This window comes from Ammospiza nelsoni, chromosome 23 (genome assembly GCF_027579445.1).
Source record: "Ammospiza nelsoni isolate bAmmNel1 chromosome 23, bAmmNel1.pri, whole genome shotgun sequence".
NCBI classification, from domain to species: Eukaryota; Metazoa; Chordata; class Aves; order Passeriformes; family Passerellidae; genus Ammospiza; species Ammospiza nelsoni.
The window spans coordinates 2,792,551-2,810,557 of NC_080655.1; the positions used below are offsets into that span (position 1 = coordinate 2,792,551).

At 53.2% G+C, this 18,007-nt stretch overlaps 1 protein-coding gene across 8 annotated transcripts in view; it reads left to right on the top strand.

The window, feature by feature from the left end:
• ATP2B4 (ATPase plasma membrane Ca2+ transporting 4) overlaps nt 1-18,007 on the top strand; it is a 65,598-nt gene that overhangs the window by 32,901 nt on the left and 14,690 nt on the right. For 6 of the 8 annotated variants that reach the window (XM_059487928.1, XM_059487929.1, XM_059487934.1 and 3 more), the window contains exons 3-16: nt 347-544; nt 2,669-2,926; nt 5,016-5,141; nt 5,355-5,483; nt 7,165-7,200; nt 9,010-9,171; nt 9,542-9,756; nt 10,560-10,802; nt 11,532-11,666; nt 12,957-13,063; nt 13,667-13,901; nt 15,498-15,677; nt 16,677-16,764; nt 16,865-16,971. In XM_059487928.1, coding sequence (XP_059343911.1) covers nt 347-544; nt 2,669-2,926; nt 5,016-5,141; nt 5,355-5,483; nt 7,165-7,200; nt 9,010-9,171; nt 9,542-9,756; nt 10,560-10,802; nt 11,532-11,666; nt 12,957-13,063; nt 13,667-13,901; nt 15,498-15,677; nt 16,677-16,764; nt 16,865-16,971 — 2,219 coding nt within the window. The remainder of the gene's footprint in view (nt 1-346; nt 545-2,668; nt 2,927-5,015; nt 5,142-5,354; nt 5,484-7,164; nt 7,201-9,009; nt 9,172-9,541; nt 9,757-10,559; nt 10,803-11,531; nt 11,667-12,956; nt 13,064-13,666; nt 13,902-15,497; nt 15,678-16,676; nt 16,765-16,864; nt 16,972-18,007) is intronic. The other 2 variants (XM_059487931.1, XM_059487933.1) reach the window with 1 other exon arrangement.

Sequence of the window (18,007 nt, forward strand, 5' to 3'; positions counted from 1 at the left end):
TTCCTTCCCTTCCCTTCCTTCCCTTCCCTTCTTCCCTTCCCTTCCCTTCCCTTCCTTCCCTTCCTTCCCTTCCCTTCCCTTCCTTCCCTTCCCTTCCTTCCCTTCCCTTCCCTTCCCTTCCCTTCCCTTCCCTTCCCTTCCCTTCCCTTCCTCTTCCCTTCCCTTCCCTTCCCTTCCCTTCCTTCCTCTTCCTCCCTTCCCTTCCTCTTTCTCTCTTTCTTTCCACCTCGTCTCCCCTCTGCCAGCTCCTCACCTCCTCTGGGCTGAGCAGGGAGCTGCTCCTGGAGGAATTGCACAGGGCCAGCAGTGGGATTTGCCCTCACCCCTGTTCTCCCCACCCCTCCAGGCCTGTCTGGGAACCCCACGGACCTGGAGAAGCGGCGCCAGGCCTTTGGGCAGAACTTCATCCCCCCCAAGAAGGCCAAGACGTTCCTGCAGCTGGTGTGGGAGGCGCTGCAGGACGTGACGCTGATCATCCTGGAGATCGCAGCCATCATCTCGCTGGGGCTGTCCTTCTACCACCCCCCGGGAGGGGACAACGAGCGTGAGTCCCGGGGCTGGGGACACCGGGGTCTACCCCCTTCCCTGGGGGGGTATCCTGGGATCTGCCCCATTCCCTGTGGGGGTATCCTGGGATCTGCCCCATTCCTTGTGGGAACAGGGGTTTGGGATGGGAACTGTGGGATCTGCCTGGTTCCGTGTGGGGATATCCTGGAATCTGCTCTATTCCCTGTGGGGATATCCTGGGATTTGCCCCATTCCCTGTGGGGATATCCTGGGATCTGCCCCCTTTCCTTTGGGAACAGGGGTTTGGGATGGAGACTCTGGGGTCTGCCGCCGTTCCTTGTGGATGCAGTCTGGGATCTGCTCTGTTCCTTGTGGGAGCACAGGATGGGGACTGTGGGATTGCCTGGTTCCCTGTAGGGATATTCTGGGATCTGCCCCATTCCTGGTGAGGGGACTCTGGGATCGACCCATTCCCTGTGGGGATATCGTGGAATCTGCTCTATTCCCTGTGGGGGTTTGGGATGGGGACTGTGGGATCTGCCCCTGTTCCTTGTGGGAGCACTCTGGGATCTGCCCCTTTCTCGGTGGGGATATCCTGGAATCTGCTCTATTCCCTGTGGGGATATCCTGGGATCTGCCCCCTTCCCTGTGGGAGCACTCTGGGATCTGCCCTATTTCCTGTGGGAACAGGGGTTTGGGATAGAGACTCTGGGATCTGCCCCTGTTCCTTGTGGGAACACTCTGGGATCTGCCCTGTTCCTTGTGGGAGCACGGGTTTGGGATGGGGACTGTGGGATCTGCCTGGTTCCCTGTAGGGATATCCTGGGATCTGCCCCATTCCTGGTGAGGGGACTCTGGGATCGACCCATTCCCTGTGGGGATATCGTGGAATCTGCTCTATTCCCTGTGGGGATACCCTGGGATCTGCCCCATTCCCTGTGGGGGGACTCTGGGATCTGCCCTGTTCCCTGTGGGAGCACGGGTTTGGGATGGGGACTGTGGGATCTGCCCTGTTCCCTGTGGGGATATCCTGGGATCTGCCCTGTTCCTTGTAGGAGCAGGGGTTTGGGATGGGGGCATTGGGTGGTGGCATTTCCCCATCTTTGGGGTCTTTGGGGGAGGAGCAGTTATCCAATGGGGAGTTCTTTCAGGGCAGTGTTTGGGGTTATCCAGTGGGAACTCTCTCGTGTGGGGTTATCCCAATGGGAGTTCTCTCCTGTGGGGCTATCCCATGGTTTCTCTCCCAGCAGTGTTTGGGATATTCCATGGGCTCTCTCCTGGGCAGTGTTTGGGGTTATCCGAGCAGGAATTCCCTGCTCCAGGCAGTGTTTGGGGTTATCCCATGGGCTCTCTCCCAGCAGTGTTTGGGGTTATCCCATGGGAACTCTCTTATATGGGGTTATCCCATGGTTTCTCTCCCGGGCAGTGTTTGGGGTTATCCAAGCAGGAATTCCCTGCTCCAGGCAGTGTTTTTGGTTATCCCTGGTCTCTCTCCCAGGCAATGTTTTTGGTTATCCAAGCAGGAATTCCCTGCTCCAGGCAGTGTTTTTGGTTATCCAAGCAGGAATTCCCTGCTCCAGGCAGTGTTTTTGGTTATCCCATGGTCTCTCTCTGGGCAGTGTGTGGGGTTATCCAAGCAGGAATTCCAGGCAGTGTTTTTGGTTATCCAAGCAGGAATTCCCTGCTCCAGGCAGTGTTTGGGGTTATCCAAGCAGGAATTCCCTGCTCCAGGCAGTGTTTTTGGTTATCCAAGCAGGAATTCCCTGCTCCAGGCAGTGTTTTTGGTTATCCAAGCAGGAATTCCCTGCTCCAGGCAGTGTTTGGGGTTATCCCATGGTCTCTCTCTGGGCAGTGTGTGGGGTTATCCAAGCAGGAATTCCAGGCAGTGTTTTTGGTTATCCAAGCAGGAATTCCCTGCTCCAGGCAGTGTTTGGGGTTATCCAAGCAGGAATTCCCTGCTCCAGGCAGTGTTTTTGGTTATCCAAGCAGGAATTCCCTGCTCCAGGCAGTGTTTTTGGTTATCCAAGCAGGAATTCTCTGCTCCAGGCAGTGTTTGGGGTTATCCCATGGTTTCTCTCCCAGGCAGTGTTTTTGGTTATCCAAGCAGGAATTCCCTGCTCCAGGCAGTGTTTTTGGTTATCCCTGGTCTCTCTCCCGGCAGTGTGCGGGCAGTCCACGGGCGGCGTGGAGGACGAGGGCGAGTCGCAGGCGGGCTGGATCGAGGGCGCTGCCATCCTGTTCTCGGTCATCATCGTGGTGCTGGTGACGGCCTTCAACGACTGGAGCAAGGAGAAGCAGTTCCGGGGCCTCCAGAGCCGCATCGAGCAGGAGCAGAAGTTCACGGTGATCCGCAAGGGCCAGGTGATCCAGATCCCCGTGGCCGAGATCGTGGTGGGCGACATCGCCCAGATCAAGTACGGTGAGTGGGGCTGGGCTCCCCCCTTGGAACTCTGAAGCAGAGTAGAAACTTCCCAGAGTGGAAATTCCATTTTGATTTAGGTGAAATGTACGTTTTTGAGTTGTCTGTAGTTAGGAAACAGCCTGATTGCAAAAGTCTAGGCTCGGAGAAACTATCAGTATAGGGCACAAAAGAACACAAGCTGTTCTCAAGGTGAAGAAGAAAAAAGGAAGTTTATTTTCTGATTCTAACATTTATAGTTTTCTAAAAGTGACAGTGGATTGGAGGGTGACAGTGCCACCTCTCCAATGACACTGGACAAACCAACAGTGCATTGTGGTGGGCGACATCGCCCAAATCAAGTACGGTGAGTGGGGCTGGGGCTGTGCTCCCCCCTTGGAGACTCTGAAGCAGAGTAGAAATTTTCCACAGTAGAAATCCTAATTTGATTTAGGTGAAATGTACGTTTTTGAGTTGTCTGTAGTTAGAAAACAGCCTGATTGCAAAAGCCTAGGCTCAGAGAAACTATAGGACACGAAAGAACACAAGCTCACACCACTGTTCTCAAGGTGAAGAAGTTTATTTTCTGACTGTAACATTTATAGTTTTCTAAAAGTGACCGCGGACTGGAAGGGTGACAGTGCCACCTCTCCAATGACACTGGTCAAACCAACAGTCCATCAACGTTCTCCTCCTCCATAAAGAAATGCAAAACAATGAGTTATTTACAGAAAGTGTGTGAGAAAGCTCACTACAAGAATGTCAACATCAGAAAGCTTAGAAAATCTTAAAAAACCAGAGTGACAAGAAACTGCTTCAGTGAAAGACAGAGATGAAGGGGAGGAGACAGAAAGTGATAAAGACAGAGAGACTGCTGTGAGAGCAGGTCAGCCTGACCTAAGAATTCTTTCTGATAAAGAAGAACTAGCAGCAAATGTCATGTGAAATTGGTAAAAGTGAAGGTGTATAAACCTATTGTGAAATTTTATACATATTTATTTTTATTTTTTGCATATGTATTGAGAGGGGGATAAAAAGGGACCTGGAGTTCCCAGAGGTACCCGTGTCGTTTTAGGAGAATGATTCCCACACGTGTCCAGCGCTGTAATAAACATCCCGACTTTACAACTCTCACAAAAGTTGTGGAGTTTTGATTATCTCCACAAAACACCTCCTCCCTCCTTCTCCAGCCCTTCTTCCTTGAGCACAAGCAGCAGCTCCTCTGGTTGCTCCATGGAAATGGTGCCTTGGAGGTGATGGAGCTCCATGGCAGCATTTTCATGGAGTATCCATCTCCAGTAACCACTGGAGCTCCACTCACCTTCTCTCTTTGCCCTGGAGCTTTAAGAATCTGCTGCATCAAAATTAAAATATTGTATTAGTTTGTGTTATTTTATTTTCCCAACCTTATCCCTGTTGAGGGTGTTTCCTTTTCCAGGAGGTTTTGAGGAATATTTCCTCATCCAGGAGAAGTTGCTGGATATTTTTGTATTCAGGAGATGCTGGGGAATATTCTTTTATCCAGGAAATGCTGGGGAATATGTCCTTATCCAGGAATTGTTGGGGAGCATTTCCTCATCCAGGAGGTTTTGGGGAACATTTCCTTATCCAGGAGATGCTGGGGATTATTTCCTTACCCAGGAGTTGTTGGGGGTTATTTCCTTATCCTGGAGGTGCTGGTGGATGTTTCCTTACCCAGGAGCTGCAGCCCTTGGGATCAATCAGGCCCTGCTCCTCCTTTCCCAGGGGGAATATTCCTCCCATTCAGGAAGGAGATTGATCCAACACCGTGTTTGTTTTCCCAAGGGCCCAATTCCATACTTGGCAGATGGATGTGGTGGATTTTGGATGCATCAGGAGCTCTGGGAAGGATTCGTTAAAACCAGATGGGGAAACACCAAATAAAATCCTCCCCAGGAGTCTGCAGCAAGGATTTGGGAGCTCTTGGATTTAATTTGATTACACCTGTCCCTCACAAACCCCACCTGCTGCTTCTCCTCCCTCCAGAGCTGCTCTGAGCCTGAGTTTTGGATCCTTTTGGAGCATTCCTGGGATGGGGCAGGCAGGGCTGAGCCAGGCTGGGCTGATCCCTGCTTTTCCTCCTCTCCAGGTGATCTCCTGCCAGCGGACGGGATCCTGATCCAGGGCAATGACCTGAAGATAGACGAGAGCTCACTGACTGGGGAGTCAGACCAGGTGAAGAAATCCATGGATAAAGACCCCATGCTGTTGTCAGGTGAGGGCTCAGGGAGGGATGCAGGGCTGGGATGGGATCAGGGTGGGCTCTGCTCTCAGGGAGGTGTCCAAGGCCAGGCTGGATGGGGTTTGGAGCAATACAGGGTGGAGCAGGATGAGCTGAAGGTCCCTTCTGAGCCAAACCAGTGTGGGACTCTGTGGGATGGGAGCTGGGAGTGTCACCTGTGTGCCCATGGCATTGCTGCCCTGCCAGGTACCCATGTGATGGAGGGCTCGGGCAGGATGGTGGTGACTGCTGTGGGCATCAACTCCCAGACTGGGATCATCTTCACCCTCCTGGGAGCAGGAGGAGAGGGGGATGAGGAGAAGAAAGTGAAGAAAGGTAAGAAAATGCCCTGAATTTGCCTTTTCCCTCCTTTGTCCCTTTCCTGGGAAGCATCCACAGGCTCCTCACACATCGGGGTCAGCTCCCCTGGCCCAGGCAGGAACAGGGAGAGGTTGGGGGTCCCTCCCTGTCCCCTCCACCTGGTTCCCCCCCCATCCTCCCAGACCTTCTCCTTTCCATCCTGGAGCTGTGGGGTTGGGGGATCAAGGATCCCCCAAGAAGAGGGGCTGGTGGCAGCTCCCCTGCAGTGCTCCTTGCCCACCCCATGGAGGTGCAAGGTGAGTCTTGGGTGCCCAAAGGGTGTTTTTAGCCCATCCAAACCCTGCAGGACTTGGCTGAGGATGTCCTGAGTATTCCCTGAGCTCCCTGGGGGAAAGGAGGGGATGGCAGGAGGCAGTGGAGGGGTGGGACAGCAGCCAGGCCGAGATGTTCCCATCATGCTGGGTCTGGAGCTCTCTCCCACCTCAGCTTTCACATCCAGCTGCTTATTCCCAGCTGGGGAAGCTCCCTGTGTCCCTGATGCCCTGCTCAGCAGGTTTGGCCTCTCTGGGATCAGGCACTGGCAGCAGCACCAGGCTGGCACTGCCAGCTGCTCCGGCATCCCCGCGCCAGGGAGCCCTTCCCGGGAGGGGATGCCAGGTGGGAGAGGCTGTGCTGGCTGCCAGCTCCCAGCTCTGAGCTGGATCCTCAGATCTGCAGCTGGATCCTGCCTTCCCCAACTCTGGAGCTGGATTCTGCCCTCCCCAGCTCTGGGTGTGGATCCTGCTTTTCACAGCTCCCAGCTCTGGGTGTGGATCCCACCTTCCTCAGCTCTGGAGCTGGATCCTGCCTTTCCCAGCTCTGAACTGGATCCTGCCTTCCCCAGCTCCCAGCTCTGGCTGTGGATCCTGCCTTCCTCAGCTCTGGAGCTGGATCCTGCCCTCCCCAGCTCTGAACTGGATCCCACCTTCCCCAGCTCTGGGTGTGGATCCCACCTTCCCCAGCTCTGGAGCTGGATCCTGCCTTCCCCAGCTCTGGGTGTGGATCCTGCTTCGCCAGCTCCAGGATTTGGGAGCTGTGGATCTCCTGGGTTTCGCTGCCACCATGGAGGTGGCAGGGCAAGGTGCCCTGGGAGTGGCACTGGGAGCTTTCCCAGCCTTCCAGCTCAATGGATTTGGGAGCAGAGCAGGTCAGGGGGTGTCACCAGTTTGACCCCACTGGAGCTGTGGGGTGACATAAAGCCCTTGTCACCTGAAGCTGGGTGAGGTGCAGCAGCTCTGGGCACCCCCACGTGCCACCTGGACAGATTTTGGGGGTCACACCTCCCTGCTCTGGGTCTGGTCTGGGACAAATCTGTGCTTCCTATCTGGGTCTGATGGCAGCAGAAGGGAGGGACCTGGAGCTGCAGGAGGCTTTCTTCTCCTGAAAATCTGCTCTGTGCCTTCTCCTCCTGAAAACCTGAGGCACCTCCAGCGCCTTGGAGGCACTGCTGGGGTCTGGGGGTGATTTACAGGTGGGGAGAAGCAGAACCCTTGGGACAGGGGTGCCCAGGACAGCCTGGGAGCTCCGGAGCCTCGAGCTGTGTGTGGACCAAGGCGTGGTGGTGTCCAGAGGGTGCCCACAGGAGTGGGAGCGTCCCAGCTGCCGGGGGAATGTGGCTCCTTGTGCTCAGCCCTCCCCCCTTTCTCTCTTTGAACAGGTAAAAAAGGTGGAGCCCCCGAAAACCGCAACAAAGGTAACGCCAGCCTCTCCATCCTTTGAACAGCACCACACTAACTACCAAGCATTCCTCTCTCCTTCCTCCTTCTTCCTTCTTCTTCCTCTTTCCTTCCTTCCTTCCTTCCTTCTCCTCATCAGTCTGTGCTCTTTGCTGCTCCGGCGGGACTCTCGCCTCGTTTCTCCAGGACAGGGTGCAACGGTCCCGTGGTGTCCCCAAAACCCCAACCCAGGGCAGGGGGTGCCTTGCTGGGACTGCCCAAAAACAGAGGCCAGACCAAATCAAAGGAAAAAAAAGCAATTTTATTTCTTGAAAGGCCTTCAGGTACATTTAGGGCTGATGGAACCCACCCAAAAATGGACCACAGGTCGCGGGGTTTTCACACTTTTATAGGTTTGGTTCATTTGGATATTGGGGGTTAATTTTCCAATTACAGCTTCAGGTAATGAAACCATTGACCCCACATTTGCTCCCCCAACTCCCTTTTGTTCCCATCTCTTAGGGCCTGAGGCAGTGAGGTGTTGTTGATTCCCAGGCCTGGAGAGGAATTGTGTAAAAATGGGAAAGCAGCAGCTGACACTGGATATGGAGTTTAGAGTTATACACTGAAGAACTGCAGGATTATAAATGTATGGAAAAGATAAAAGCCAAAATCCTGAGGCATCACTGGGATGAACCTTCCCATTATCCCTACATGGGGAAAAGCCATTTTTCAGGGAGGACTTCTGGCAGAGCATCCCTTCCTTGGGATAATTCCATGACTCCCAGCAGGGATTTGGTGATTTTTAAACTGTCCCTGCACAGGGTTGGCGTTCAGGGCAGAGCTGGAGGTGCCTTCCTGGCATTCCTGGGATGAGATCTCCCATGGGACATTTGCACCCTGTCCTGCCATGGCCTCGACTCCGTGAGCGTCTCCTCGCCAGTGTTTCTCACCCTGTTCTTTGCAGGCTGTGGAGGAAGCCCCATTTCTGCACCTCTCTCTCCACCCCTCTCTCTGTTTCTCTGTTTCTCTCTCTGTTTCTCTCTCTCTCAGCAGTTTGAGTTGCCCTCCTTGAGTCAGCTGTGTCCGGGTGCTTTGTTGTGTCCGTGTCGGGTCTCTTGTCACCGTGGAGCTGCTCCGGGGTGGCCTCCAGCCCACGAGGGGACAGGTCCCGGGGTGGCCCTGGGGCCACACCAGCTCAGGAAGAGCCTCTGCTGGGCTGCCCATCCCTCTCCAAAGCTGCCAGCCTTGGGTTTGCCCAGGGCAGCCTTCCAGCTGGGTTAGCCCAGTTTTAGGAAGGGGAAGCTTGGCTGTCTCAGGTCCCAGAGGTGGATGGCTCCAGGCTGGGATTGGAGGATTTCTGGCTCCCTGCTCTTCAGTTACCATCCCAATTTCTAACCTTCCCCTCCATCTCACCCCTTCCCTTGCTGCTGGGCTGCCCACAAGGCTCTGCAGAGGTGGCACTAGGGGAACTGGGGACACTGGAGCATCTCTGGGCTCATCCCAAAGCACTCCCAATCCTCTACAGGCTTAGAGGCTGCACGAGACCCCAAAATCTGGCCTGGAGGGTCTCTTGCAGAGGTGTGACGGTGCCAGAGTCACCCCTGAGGATCCCTGATCCGTGGGCAGGGGGTAGTGACAAGAAAGCACCCCAGAGAGAGGTGGCAGGGCCCTGGACACGGAGCTTCCATGTGCTCGGACGCGTGTGTGCTCGGGAGTGGTTCTTGTCCTGGATTTCTCTCTCTCTCTCTCTCTGCCACCACCATCCTCCTCCGTGGTGTCCTCCAGCCTGGCCTGGGGCTCTCCTGTTCACACCTGGTGTCTTCTTTTACCCCCCCGGGCTGTAGCTAAAACTCAGGATGGTGTGGCCTTAGAGATCCAGCCCCTGAAGAGCCAGGAGGGGGTGGAGAACGAGGAGAAGGAGAAGAAGAAGGCGAAGGTGCCCAAGAAGGAGAAGTCGGTGCTGCAGGGGAAGCTCACGCGCCTGGCGGTGCAGATCGGGAAGGCAGGTAAGTGACAGTGACAGTGACAGTGTCCCCAGAGCTGGTGGGGAAGGGCTGACCCTGTCCTGTGTCCCCTTATCTCATCCTTGTCCCTATTCCCTGTGTCCCCAGAGCTTGTGGGGATGGGCTGTGCTTGTCCCCAGTGTCTCCGGAGCTGGTGGGGAAGGGCTGACCCTGTCCTGTGTCCCCTTATCTCATCCTTATCCCCATCCCCAGTGTCCCCAGAGCTGGTGGAGAAGGGCTGTCCCTGTCCCCTATGTCCCCAGAGCTAGTGGGGAAGGGCTGTGCTTGTCCCCAGAGCTGGTGAGGAAGGGCTGACCCTGTCCCCTGTGTCCCCTCCGTCCGCTGTGTCCCCTGACCTCGTCCTCGTCCCCAGGGCTGATCATGTCGGCCATCACAGTTATCATCCTGGTGCTCTACTTCGTCATCGACACCTTTGGGGTGCAGAAGCGGCCCTGGCTGGCCGAGTGCACCCCCATCTACATCCAGTACTTCGTCAAGTTCTTCATCATTGGCGTCACCGTGCTGGTGGTGGCCGTGCCCGAGGGGCTCCCGCTGGCCGTCACCATCTCGCTGGCCTACTCTGTCAAGGTGAGGCCTGGGGTGAGGAGGGACTGCTGGAATTATCAATAAATAACCCAATATTGTGGACAGGATGTGCCTGAGCTTGTCTGGCCCTGCTGCTGAACCAAATTGTGCCAGCTGTGGTGTTTCACCCCACAGACCCTTTTGGCTGGCTGGGTGTGTGGTGTTTCACCCCACAGACACTTTTGGCCGACTGGGTGTGTGGTGTTTCACCCCACAGACACTTTGGGCTGGCTGGGTGTGTGGTGTTTCACCCCACAGACACTTTGGGCTGGCTGGGTGTGTGGTGTTTCACCCCACAGACACTTTTGGCCGACTGGGTGTGTGGTGTTTCACCCCACAGACACTTTGGGCTGCCTGGGTGCTGCAGCTGGGCCCGTGGGGACAAGTGCAGGCCTGCAGGAGCTCTGGTGGGGCTGGGATGGAGCTTCCCCCCATAACAGGGGCTGCTCCTCAGGTTTCCCTCTGGCAGAGAAGCTTTAAGGTGATGGTGAAGGAAAGGAGTCAGTTCTGATGGAGGGTTTGGATCCAGAGCTTTATTCTGGCCCACAAGCCTCTGAATGCAGCACCAGCTCCAACAGAACTCCCCAGTCCCATGGTTGCTGTTCCTTTGAACCCCTTTTAACATAAACAGTGGCATTATGTCCGGTAAGCACAAAGGCAGTGGCCTCATTAGCAGCAGGATCATAGGTGACATTTACTGCAGTCTACCAGGACTGAAACTTTTCAAAATCAATCGCATTATCCCAGACAACTTTCTGTAAGGGTGACAGGGGTGAGCTCAGCCCTGACCTTCTCTCTGCTTGCAGAAAATGATGAAGGACAACAACCTGGTGAGGCACCTGGACGCCTGTGAGACCATGGGCAACGCCACGGCCATCTGCTCGGACAAGACGGGCACGCTGACCATGAACCGCATGACCGTGGTGCAGGCCTACGTGGGGGACACCCACTACCGCCAGATCCCCGACCCCGAGGCCATCCTGCCCAAAACCCTGGACCTCATCGTCCACGGCGTGGCCATCAACTCTGCCTACACCTCCAAGATCCTGGTGAGCTGTGGGACCAGAGCTTGGGGGCGTCCTGATGACTTGGGAGGGTACCTGGAATGCAGACTGGATGGAGTTCAAGGGATAAAGTTTATTAAAATATAGTGAGAGTGACCTCAGAGGTGGTGGGGAAGGGCTCTCCCTGTCCCCTCACCTTGTCCCTGTCCCCTCACCTTGTCCCTGTCCTCTCACCTTGTCCCCTGTCCTACCTGCCCAAGGTGAATCTTCAGGAATACAGTACAACAGCCCAGCCATGGCTCCACCCAAGATGGACACCTGGTCACGAGTTTTCACATTTTTATAAGTTTTGCTCCATTTCCACATTGGGGTTAATTGTCCAGTCACAGCTCCAGGTTGTGCAGTCCCATCCTCCCAGTCTGCTTGCCTCAATTCTCTGTTGTTTGCACTTTTTGGGGCCAAAGCTGCAGTGATGTCCTTGGTTCTGGGGCTGGAAAAGGATTGTTTGGTGTGACCTGAGCTGTGAGGAGAACATGTGAAGTTCAGAGTCATATCCTAATGCAGTACAGAGTCTGGAAAATACAAAAGCTAGAACTTAAGGCATTGTTCCATCCATCCATCCATCCATCCATCCATCCATCCATCCATCCATCCATCCATCCATCCATCCATCCATCCATCATTCTGTCCATCCTTCCATCCATCATTTCATCATTCTACCTTGTTCCACACCTGGGTTTGGCATCCTTCATCATTTCTCCCTCCTTTCTGCAGCCACCAGAGAAGGAAGGGGGGCTGCCCCGCCAGGTGGGCAACAAGACCGAGTGTGCCCTGCTGGGCTTCGTGCTGGACCTGAAGCAGGACTACCAGGCTGTGCGCAACGAGGTGCCCGAGGAGAAGCTCTACAAGGTCTGGAACAGAGTAGAAATTTCCCAGGGGAGAAATCATTTAGGATTTAGGTGAATTACTAAGTCTGGAGCTTGCTAGCATAGATGAAATGTGCAGTTTTAACTTGTTTGCTGTGCTCACAAAACTGCCTCAGCTAAGGAAAAAGAATGGGAGCTCCCAAAATAAAAAGGGAGATAAGAGGGGCCCCTTGAACTTTGAAACAAATGTGAGAGCCAAAGCTGAAGCTGCAAGAGACAGAGTGACCAGAGAGTTCTCTGTACAAGTTTTAACACAAAACCAGTAAAATTAATATACATGAACCTATAATGTGTAGGACCTATAGAACCTATATGGACCTATAATGAATATACATAAACATATAATGAATAGGAACTATAGAACCTGTATGGACCTATAATGAATATATATAAACCTATAATGAATAGCACCTATAGAACCTATAAGGAATATACATAAACCTATAATGAATGGAACCTATAGAACCTATAATGAATATACATGAACCTATAATGAATGGAACCTATAGAACCTATAATGAATAGGACCTATAAAACCTATATGAACCTATAATGAATATACATAAACCTATAATGAATAGCGCCTATAGCACCTATATGAACCTATAATGAATAGGACCTATAGAACCTATATGAACCTATAATGAATATACATAAACCTATAATGAATAGGACCTATAAAACCTATATGAACCTATAATGAATATACATAAACCTATAATGAATAGCGCCTATAGGACCTATAGAACCTATATGAACCTATAATGAATATACATAAACCTATAATGAATAGGACCTATAGAACCTGTATGAACCTATAATGAATATGCATAAACCTATAATGAATAGGACCAAAAGAACCTATATGAACCTATAATGAATATACATAAACTTATAATGAAGAGGACCTATAGCACCTGTATGAACCTATAAGGAATATACATAAACCTATAATGACTAGGACCTAAAGAACCTATATGGACCTATAATGAATAGGACCTATAGCACCTATATGGACCTATAATGAATATACATAAACCTATAATGAATAGGACCTATAGAACCTATATGAACCTATAATTAATATACATAAACCTATTGTGAAATTCTGCATATGTACAAGTAAGGGGGATAAAAAGGTTTGGGAATTCTCTGGGGCTGTCCTTTAGGAGGAATGACCTCACACACATTCAGGGCTGTAGTAAACACACCAGCTTTACATATTTACAAGTTATGGAGTTAAGTTTTGGGGTTTTTTTCCCCCACAAATCAGGTCTACACCTTCAACTCTGTGCGCAAGTCCATGAGCACGGTGCTGAGGAACAGCGGCGGCGGCTTCCGCATGTACAGCAAGGGCGCCTCTGAGATCATCCTGCGCAAGTAAATCCTGCTGCTGCCCCGGCCCTGGGCATTCCTGGGCATCCCACAGGGCAAGGGGGCATGGGGCAGGTGCTGGGAGCTGCCCAGTGGGGTTTGGGAAAGCTGGAGGGAAAGGGGGTGTCCATACAGGGTGCCAGGAATGGGTTTGGGAAAGTTGGAGGGGGCTGTGGAAAAGGGACAGCACCTTTTTGTACATGGGGTGCTGGGAATATGTCAAGTAGTTTTTGGGTGGGTTTGGGAAAGTTGGAGCGGGTTGTGGAAGAGGAATGCCCCCTTTTTTTGTGGATGGGGTGCCAGGAATGTTGCCAAGTGGTTTTTGGGTAGATTTAGGAAATCTGGATGGTGCATTGAAAAAGGGACAGCTCCTTTTTGTAGATGGGGTGCCAGGAATGTGCTGGGTGGTTTTTGGATGGATTTAGGAAATCTGGAGAGAGCTGTGGAAAGGGAGGTGTGTCCCTTCTATAGATGGGATGACAGGAATGTGTTGAGCAATTTTTGGGTGGATTTAGGAAATCTGGAGTGGGCTGTGAAAAAGGAGCAGCCCCTTTTTTTGTGGATGGGGTGCCAGAAGTGTGACAATGCCTCACCTCCGTGTCCCCTCAGGTGCACCAAGATCCTGGACAAGAACGGCGAGCCGCGCGTGTTCAAGGTGAAGGACAGGGACGAGATGGTGAAGAAGGTGATCGAGCCCATGGCCTGCCACGGGCTCAGGACCATCTGCCTGGCATTCCGGGACTTCCCTGCGGGTGCAGAGCCCGACTGGGACAACGAGAGTGAAATCCTGTCTGACCTGACCTGCATCGCTGTGGTGGGGATCGAGGATCCCGTACGGCCTGAGGTACCAAATCCCCCCTGGCCTGGGCTGTTCCTGGCCCTTTTCCTGCTGCTCAGGGCTGGGATCCCCTCAGGAACTCCAGCAGTTCCCCTGTTCACATCCCTGATGTTTCCCCAAGGAATTCCAGCAGCTCCTCTGTGTCCCCAATGTGTTTAAAAAAAGACTGGACATAGCACTTGGTGGATTAGTCTAGTTGAGGTGTTAGGGCATAGGTTGGACTCGTTGATCTTAGAGGTCTCTTCCAACCTCATTATTCTGTGATTCTGTGAATTCCAGCAGTTCCTCTGTGCCCCCAAATGATTACAGCAATTCCCCTGTGCCCATCCCTGCTGTACCCCAAGGAATTCCACCAGTTTCCCTGTGCCCATCCCTGAAATTTCCCCAAGAAATTCCAGCAGCTCCCCTGTGTCCATCCCTGGTGTTTCCCCAAGGAACATCTGCCCAAAAACCACTCAGCACATTCCTATCACCACATCCACAGCTCCCCAGTGCCCATCCCTGGTGTTCCCCTCAGTAATTCCAGCAGCTCCTCTGTGCCCATCCCTGATATTGCCCCAAGGAATTCCAGCAGCTCCTCTGTGCCCATCTCTGCTGTGGGCATTTCTCTCCCATTTTTGGACAAAACAACACCATGGCACTGTGTTCCCACCCAAATTTCCCAATCCTTGGGGTCTGTGCTGCACCAAAGGTGGATGGAAACAGCCAGGAAGAATCCCTGTGCTCCTGGGGCTGGTTTTCCCTCTGAGCTGTGTGCTGGGCTAATGCAATAATGCCCCATCCCTGCCTCTGGATGCAGTCTGGAGCTCTCCCCCTGCTCCCCTGGTCCCTGATGAGATGTTCAGGGATCTGGCAATCTGGGAATTGCATTACACATCCCCCGGCTGCAGCAGCTCTGGAGGCTCCTGATTCAATTTGCTCATTGCTCACTCCAATTTCCTCTCTTCCCTGATGGATAAACCCATTAGTGCCATTAGTGGGGTGGGAGGGGATGAGATTCCTGCTTTTATGGACGGCCTGGCCATGCCTTGTCATCCAGGGAGGTGACAGTGAGGTGGCAGTGAGGTGGCAGTGAGGTCCCTTCATTTTGGAAGGGAGGAAAAGCTGTGTAGGGCTGTGAGCAAAGGGTTGGGAATTCTTTGGAGCAGGGACCTGCCCTGTCCTGGTGTCTCTGCTGGATTCAGGAGAGCCATGGGAACCCCAGGAAGGTGACAGCAAGGTGGCAGCAAGGTCCCTTCCCTTTGGGGTGGCAGATGCAGCCCCAGGGAGGTGACAGTGAGGTGACAGCAAGGTGGCAGTGAGATCCCTTGCCTTTGGAAGGGAGGAAAGGCCGTGTAGGACTGTGAGCAAGGGGTTGGGAATTCTTTGGAGCAGGGACCTGCCCTGTCCTGTTGTCTCTCCTGGTGGATCCAGGAGAGCCATGGGAACCCCAGGGAGGTGACAGTGAGGTGGCAGCAAGGTGGCATTGAGGTCCCTTCCCTTTGGGGTGGCAGATGCAGCTCCCCCACCCCTCCAGAGCCCTCTCCAGATCCTTTTAGGGACGAGGAGCCGCCTCACTCCTGGCATTCCCAGTGCCAACCCCGTCGCTGTCCCTGTCCCCAGGTGCCCGATGCCATCCTGAAGTGCCAGCGCGCCGGCATCACCGTCCGCATGGTGACAGGGGACAACATCAACACTGCCCGTGCCATCGCCACCAAGTGTGGCATCCTGCTGCCCGGGGAGGACTTCCTGTGCCTCGAGGGGAAGGAGTTCAACCGCCTGATCCGCAACGAGAAGGGAGAGGTGGGACAGCTGCAAAACCCCAAATCCTCAGGGGTTTCCTAAATCCTGAGGGGTTTCCTAAATCCTGAGGGGTTCCCTAAATCCTGAGGGGTTCCCTAAATCCTGAGGGGTTTCCTAAATCCTGAGGGGTTCCCTAAATCCTGAGGGGTTTCCTAAATCCTGAGGGGTTTCCTAAATCCTGAGGGGTTTCCTAAATCCTGAGGGATTTCCTAAATCCTGAGGGGTTTCCTAAATCCTGAGGGGTTTCCTAAATCCTGAGGGATTTCCTAAATCCTGAGGGGTTTCCCTAAATCCTGAGGGGTTTCCTAAATCCTGAGGGATTTCCTAAATCTGAGGGGTTTCCTAAATCCTGAGGGGTTCCCTAAATCCTGAGGGGTTCCCTAAATCCTGAGGGATTTCCTAAATCCTGAGGGGTTCCCTAAATCCTGAGGGATTTCCTAAATCCTGAGGGGTTTCCCTAAATCCTGAGGGGTTTTCTGAATCCTGAAGGGTTTCCTAAATGCTGTAGGGTTTCCCGAATCATACTGGGTTTTCTGAATCATGATGGATTTTCTGAATCCTGACGGGTTTCCCAAATCCTGAGGGGTTTCCCAAATCCTGAGGGGTTTTCAGGATCTTGCTGGGTTTTCAGAATCCTAATGTGTTTCCCAAAACTGGAGGGGTTTTCTAAATCCTTCTGGGTTTCCCGAATCCTGATGAGTTTTCTGAATCCTGATGGGTTTCCCAAATCCTGAGGGGTTCCCTAAATCCTGAGGGGTTTTCAGGATCTTGCTGGATTTTGCAGATCCTGCTAGATTTTCCAAATCCCAATGGGTTTCCCAAATCCTGCTGGGTTTTCCAGATCCTGCTGGGTTTCCCTCATTCCCTTGCATCAGGAAGCTGCTGGGTTGCTCAGCAGCGTTTTGGGTGAAGCCTCTGCCCCATCCCAGCTGGGATTTGCTCTCTGGTGGGACAGAAGATTCCTGGGGTGGAATCATTTCCCTTTTCCTGGTCCTGTAGGTGGAGCAGGAGCAGCTGGACAAGATCTGGCCCAAGCTGCGGGTGCTGGCACGTTCCTCTCCCACAGACAAGCACACCCTGGTGAAAGGTGGGCACTGCCCCTCTCCAGGGGCTCCTCCCTGGAGTTTTCCAGCCTGATCCAGGCTGGGATCCTTCCCTTGGGGTTTAATTTCTCGTTTCCACCACAGGAATCATCGACAGCACCGTGGGTGACCAGAGGCAGGTGGTGGCTGTGACAGGGGACGGCACCAACGATGGCCCAGCCCTGAAGAAAGCAGATGTTGGGTTTGCCATGGTAGGACCAGCCTGGGGGTTTTCCTTTACTCCATGGGATTGCTTCCAGACCATGGGAACTCTGATCCAGATGTATGGGCTAAAAACCCCAAAAGGGATTTTATTAGGGTGTTGGGTTTGAGTTTGAGCTGTGTAGGGCTGTGAGAAAGGGGTTGGGAATTCCTTGGACCTGCCCTGTCCTGGTGTCTCTGCTGGATCCAGGAGAGCCATGGGAGCCCCAGGATTTGGTTTTTCCTGCAGCTTTTCACCCCAGTTCCGGGCACAGTGCTGGATCAGGCTTTGGGAATTGATTTATGGGGGAAAACTCTGGTTTGGTGCCTTTTTATCCTGTCTGAAAGAAGCAGGGAAATAAACCTGTTGTTTTTAACAGGTTCCCTGGGGATTAATTTAGGGACATGAGCAGGAGCTGGGTGGGGAGAAAATGAGAGATTTTTGGGAAGTGTTTTTAGGAATGTGCTGAACATCCAAACACAATTCCAGAAGCAGGGAAGGCTGTTCCCCTAAACCCTAAACCCCATGTGCTGCAACAGGCAGAGATTTCCCCTTTGAGGAGGGATTGGGATCTGGGGAATCCGGGAATGGGCTCGTTTTGGGCAGGGCTCGGAATTCCTGCATGGAATTCCTGCGGGGCGAGCGCCTCGCTGTGCCGGCTCCGGGAAACGCAGCCTGACCCGCTGCCCTGGAGATCCTGACAGGGATTTTGGGGATTTTTGGGGATTTTGGGGAAGCTGTGGGGCTGCTCTCAGCCTGGGCGAGGGCAGAAACCTCCGGGCTGAGCTCTCCCTCCCTTGGGCTCCAGCAGAGGTGCCCAGCCCAGGATGGAGCCAGTCCCTGGTGTGAGGAGGGAGCTGTTGCCCAGCTGTTTTCCAGCTGTTTCCTGCCTGTTTTCCAGCTGTTTTCCTGTCTGTTTTCCAGCCGTTTCTCAGTCTATTTTCCAGCTGATTCCTGTCTGTTTTCCAGCCATTTTCCAGCTGTTTGCTGGCATTTTCCTAGCTGTTTTCCAGCTTTTTTTCCAGCTGTTTCCCAGCTGTTTCCTG